The following is a 6,434-nucleotide window of genomic DNA, read 5'->3' on the forward strand; positions in this document are numbered from 1 at the left end:
AAGTATATATATATATACTATATATATATATATATATATTATATATATATATATATATATATATATATATAAGTATATATAGTTATATATATATATATATATATATATATATATAGTATATATATATATATATATATATATATATATATATATATATATATATATATATATATATATATATATATATATATATATATATATATCATATATATATATATATATATATATATATATATATATATATATATATATATATATATATATATATATATATATATATATATATATATATATATATATATATATATATATATATATATATATATATATATATATATATATATATATATATATACACACACACACACACACTATATATATATATATATATATATATATATATATATATATATATATATATATATATATATATATATATATATATATATATATATATATATATTATATATATATATATATATATATATATATATATATATATATATATATATATATATATATATATATATATATATATATATAGTTGGAGGTGCCTTAACCATGTTTCAGATTATTGATTTCCTTTTCAATTACTTGTTGTTCTTGTTCTCTACCTTTATCTCGTTTCTATCAGTTTTATTCGTATTATTTTTTTCTTTTAATTAATTTATTTATTTTATTAAAAATTTTTAAAACTTTTTTTATTATTATTTTTTTAATTGTTTTTACTTATCTTTTTTTCTCTTTATGCATTTTTTTTATCTTTTCTGTTGCAAAAACTTGTTTTTATTTTTCTTGAGTTAGGGGATTCTTTTGGCCGCGTTCTCATTTATAGGTATGAGTTGCTGCCGTCCTTTTCTTCCTAGACATTGACCATAGTTTTCTATATATTATACAAATGATTATTTATAATTCTTAAAGCCACAAGAGTATACAACTCGTGAATAGGACATATATAATAATAAAATTATCTTAATTTATTGATAAAAAGAAAAATTCATCTATATTAAAAAAATAAAATATAATGACATATTAGCTAATATAATAATCAAATCATTTCAATTCATTGATTAAAAGTTGAGAGTGATGACGGAATTAAGATATTTCGTTTATTCATACAAGAATTTAAGCTGATTTAATACATTCAAGTATAAGTTTCTTACATCTACCATAAAATTCAAAAAGGAACAATTAATTTGAAATAAAAAAAGAATTTAATAAGATAAATTCCAAAAAATTGTTTTCCTTTGCCTTCACTTTGAAAGAGTACATGGTATTTCCCCACAAATAAGAATGATTCAAGTCATCATTCCCATTTTCATTCAAAGAAGTGATGAAAGTGGATAAACAATTAACCATTAATAATTTCATTGTTATCACCAACTTGATTTTTCATTGCTAAGCACATGAGTTGATATAGATTTTTTATTAAGCAAATGTGAAGCATACTTCATTCTATAAACATTGACTATGATCCCTTCAAAACTTGAAATTAATTAATTATTAATTCGTTATCTTTAGACAATGTCAATCGAAAAAAATACTACGTACCACAGTTAATCTATAAAATGACAAACATTCTACTCACAAATTACAACACTACTTCATTACTTTTCTTATCGATATCTCTAAAGAACTTTTACCATGACAACTAAGATATTTCAAAAGTTGTTCTCTCTCTTTTTGTTGTTCGCCATGACAACTGTAATGGCAAACACAGAAGAATTGTCATTGGATTATTATAAGTACTCATGCCCTGGAGTCGAGGATATTGTTAAAAGGATTACTGAGCAATATGTTTCTCATGTTCCTCGCTTTGCTCCTGGTTTGCTTAGAATGGTCTTCCATGACTGTTTTGTTAGGGTACATCTATTATTATTTCCTCTACTATAATACTTTCTTCATTATTTACTAACACAATTTTTTGTTTGATGATATTGCTCTACTTAAATAGCAGCAAGTATCTTTCCTACGTAAAAGCTGCCTTTGTTAGCTTCTGATCTTTGTTGGTTTAGTTTGCCATTTTTTCCTTTAGTCTGATTAACCCTTGAACGTATACACTATTTTTAACTTCAATTATACAAGACATACATATGGAAATGAATGGTGTTTATTAGTATAACACAATTAACTTTTTCTTCAAATTATACACTATTTTATAAAATAATATATGCCCATATCATGAGTAGGTTTAGTTACTTTACACATTTTTTACTTTCTCAAATTAAAAATGTTTTAATTTTTGTAGGGGTGTGATGCTTCTGTACTAATAGATCCAACGGAGTCTAACAATCAAACGGAAAAGACAGCCCTTCCCAACGTAACACTCAGGGGATACGAAGTTGTTGAAGCAATCAAGTCCGCTCTAGAAAGCCATTGTCCTGGTGTTGTTTCGTGTGCTGATATATTAGCTTTATCTTCTCGAGATGGAATCCGCACGGTAAAAAGCATTTATCCTAATTGATAATGGTTAAACTTTATACTCGATCCATTAAACAAGAAAAACATTCTTTGTGTTTTATGAGAAGTAAATCTTATTTACATAAAATGATTCCAAAGCAAAACTCACTTTTCCTTTCCTCATCTTTCATGATATAAAATAATGATAGTTGAATTAGATCAACACACAAAGATATGTAAGTGTTCCTTCTTATTCAAATATGCATACTTACCCTTCTAATTTCATGCATGATGGTATGTTAATATGTTTTCTTAATTAACATGCATTAATGAACAATCTTTATTAACATGCTATAGATAAATGGACCTTTTTGGGAAGTTCCTCTTGGTAGAAAGGATGGAAAAATATCATTAGCTTCAGATGCAGATAGTCTTTTACCATCTCCATTTTTCAATTTCTCAAGTCTTCAACAAAATTTTGCAGCATTGGGTTTAACTACAAAGGATTTGGTAGTTTTATTAGGTAAGTTTCATTTTCACTACAACATTCTTATTATAATTAAAAGTCAACCACTATAAAATTTCATGTAATCAAAAATTGCAATATTGTAGGTTCTCACACCATTGGACAAGGTCACTGCTTCATCTTTCAGCACCGACTATACAATTTCACGGGACGAGGCGACAGAGACCCTTCATTGTCTCCTAGTTATGTTGAATTCTTAAAGACAAGATGCACGCCGAATCCAAATGACACCCAATCATTTGTTGCAATGGATAGGATTACACCTAGAGTTTTTGATGAAAATTATTACGTTATGGTAAGCCAAAATAGAGGGTTATTCCAATCTGATGCTGCTCTTCTGACTAATCCTGAGACAAAGAGCTACATTGACCAACAAATTAAGAGTAAGGGATCAATTTTTGCTCAAGATTTTAGTGTGTCAATGTCTAAGATGATTAAACTTGGGGTTCTTACTGGTAATCAAGGTGAAGTTAGGAAGACATGTGGCGCTGTCAATGCATAAACTATGATCTTGCTTTCGTCCCTCTCAAATAGTGAAAAATGATTTATTACGAGTAGAAACAAACAACATTGATATTAGCAAACTTACAAAGATAGAGAGTTTATATTGTGTTAGTGAATTTTTTTAATTATTGAAACTAATAAAGTTGTGCATAGCACGAAAATATATCTCGTTATATGATAATCACATATGTATAATAATAATTGTTCATGCTGCAGCATTTGTAAAAATCTAAAAATAATATTTTAAGAAATTAATTATGTACTAGTAATTGATTGGCAATGGCAATGACTAGAATGTTAATCGACACCAACTACAACAATAACAAATCTGTAACAGACTCAAAATTCTTTATCATAATCTTCCGATTAATTATTTCGAATTTTCAATTCAAATCTCTAATCCTTTGGTTATCCATTTCAAACCATCTTTAATCCTAAACCTTTTCCGATTTTGTAATTTCTTTTAAATATTAAACTTAAAAAAATATTATTTTGTTTAAAATCTTTTTATAAGCACTAAAATATTATTTTATTATTTTATAGTACGAAAAGTAAAATTATATTATTATATTCACGGTTTTGTAAAACGTTACGTTTTAAGTTTCTTCCTTAAACTAACATTATTACTTATTATTTTAACCTTATAACTTTGATTTAATTATTTTATATATAAAAATGAGTCGTATTTTTATTATTAACTTTAAGTATACTTTAAGCAAAATTTTCTAAGTAAACTATATATTTTCATTATTAAATTTACTCATTATTTTAAAGTATATTTACTTGTACATACTAGAAAAAAAATTTGATGAACCAAAATCCTTTCTATAGTAACCCATGATGTTCATCACTTACACAAGTTATCACCATTTTCTTACACAAGCTAACCTTCATCCACACTCCAAACTCTTACACATTCACTTACACACTCTAACTCTTACACATTTATTTACTCACTCTAAATCACTTACACAAGCTAAGCTTCTTCTATACTCCTAAAATACTTTTTCATACAATCTAATGAACTACAAAGTTGCCCAAACCCATTATAAATACCCTCCTTAGCCTTGAGATCACTTACACCACCATCATCAAATCTTTCTAACATTCTTTCTTATATTTTTACTTCATTTAAATCTTATTACCTTAATACCTTTATTATTAGTTGAAGAAATTCAAGAAGATGGAGCTTAGAACACTCTTTATTTAGCTAAATCATTATCATTATGGAGCATTATTGGGTTATTACTTTGGGTACTTAATGTATTATTATTTTTGGAGTTTGGATTTAATTATTTTGGGAGCTTAGAAGATCATCATTATTTTGGGAGTTTGGATTAATTATCTTTGAAGCATTATTATCTATCTTGGAGGGTCTTATTTCTTGTTATTTTCCTAATTAGTACTTAGCACTAATCCTTGGTGTTAGTATGGTATAACTCTTACCCTACTCTTTTTGTGGAATTTTACATTATATTTACTTTATAATATGCAAAGTATGAAATATGCTGATATGTTTTAGTAGGAAGTTAGTTTAATGAAATTATGATCAAGATTATATTAAGTATGTGTATGCTAAAAGTATTTTTAGTATGTTAATTTAATAATCTTTGAACAAGTTTAGGAAGTTGGGTGCAAAATTATATTCTAGTGCTATTAAGTATGATTTATGTTAAAAACTAGTGCTAGTATGTTTATGAGTAAAGTGTTACATTAGGAATGTTATTATTTTTTTTATGTTAGAATTTTTATTAATATGTTTATATTATCCCTCAAACTAGTTTATAAGGTACTAAGTTATTTTAGGAACATATTTTATTAAGTATGATTATATTAAAAATATTGTTATTATTATACTTTATTTTGAGATTTAAGTTTATCCTTAAAGTTATAGTAAATTTCAATGTTATTGCGGTAAAGTTTTTATTTTGTAAGTGGTTATGTTAATTATTTAAATATAGGATTTAGTATAATAAATTAAATTAAGTCGTTCTTTTTATGTGAAAAGGGCCCAAAACACTCATAGGCTATTCGACCTCTATCATATGATTAAAAAAAAGAGTTTGATTTACTATTTTAAATTATTACAACTATTTTTGTGATAATAATAAGATAAAAATTTTAAAAGATATTTTGGAGAAATTTTTATAAGTTATTAAATATTAAAGTGTTTTTCTTGAAAAACATGAGATTTCATAATAAAAGTAACTTTTAATCACTATTTAGTACAAAATATTTTATTTGCTTACTATTTGACCAAAATTTATGTAAAATGATGTAAAGTATTTTTAGTAAACTTGCCGCTCAAACTATGTGTGATATATTGATTTTGTGAAATTATAAGTTTTCTTGTTTTATAATTAAAGATATTGACTTTTATGAAAATTATAAGTTTGACTTGTTTTTTAAACTAGAAATATTGATTTTTGTGAAATTATAAGGTAATGTCGAACAATGTACCGGCATGTAAAATCCCGATGCCCGTGTTGGCTGGCACGTAAATTGCAGTGTAAGATAGGGGGTTAGCTACCTATCCTATAGAGCTCGAGCATAAATTGTATTGGAGGGGTGACGACTCCCACCACAGTTAGGGTTTAGAACTACGGTCCTCACCTAACAAGACCCTTACATATATCAGGTGTTATATTGATGTGCTTGTTGATCAGTGATAAACTTGATTAGTGTTGATGTTGTGATGCATGGTACGGTTATGAGTATTAACCAAATGAACTTACTTAAGTGTTAAGGTTACCGAATTGTATAAGTGGCAGCAACGTACTTCTGTCAGGATTGAGAATGGTCCTAATGACTTAAAAGTATGGAACAGGAAAAGAATATGGTAAAGTATACGGTGATGTCAATTAATTATAAGTTCGTACTTAAATTATTATTTTGTAAATGTAGCGTATAATTTTCGTATTTGAGTTGGATAGGAAGTTATGCTCGGCGTCAAGTGTTAACCGATTCAATCGGCTGTCATCCGTATCATGGATGGCAGCATTTT

General features: G+C 26.0%; 1 protein-coding gene across 1 annotated transcript; it reads left to right on the forward strand.

Moving 5' to 3' along the window:
• Positions 1-1,625: 1,625 nt before the first annotated feature.
• Positions 1,626-3,502, forward strand: LOC130798269 (peroxidase 27-like). Its single transcript, XM_057661192.1, has 4 exons — positions 1,626-1,863; positions 2,249-2,440; positions 2,758-2,923; positions 3,013-3,502. The coding sequence occupies exons 1-4, from the start codon at positions 1,645-1,647 to the stop codon at positions 3,426-3,428; spliced, it is 993 nt and encodes a 330-aa protein (XP_057517175.1). The 5' UTR covers positions 1,626-1,644; the 3' UTR covers positions 3,429-3,502.
• Positions 3,503-6,434: the final 2,932 nt, after the last annotated feature.

This window comes from Amaranthus tricolor, chromosome 13 (assembly GCF_026212465.1).
Source record: "Amaranthus tricolor cultivar Red isolate AtriRed21 chromosome 13, ASM2621246v1, whole genome shotgun sequence".
In the NCBI taxonomy this organism is placed as follows: Eukaryota; Viridiplantae; Streptophyta; class Magnoliopsida; order Caryophyllales; family Amaranthaceae; genus Amaranthus; species Amaranthus tricolor.

Coding starts and splice junctions, on each gene's coding strand:
- LOC130798269 (XM_057661192.1), top strand. CDS start 1,645: ATGACAACTAAGATATTTCAAAAGTTGTTCTCTCTCTTTTTGTTGTTC. Junction 2,441..2,757: donor CTCGAGATGGAATCCGCACG/GTAAAAAGCATT, acceptor AACATGCTATAG/ATAAATGGACCTTTTTGGGA. Junction 2,924..3,012: donor GGATTTGGTAGTTTTATTAG/GTAAGTTTCATT, acceptor GCAATATTGTAG/GTTCTCACACCATTGGACAA.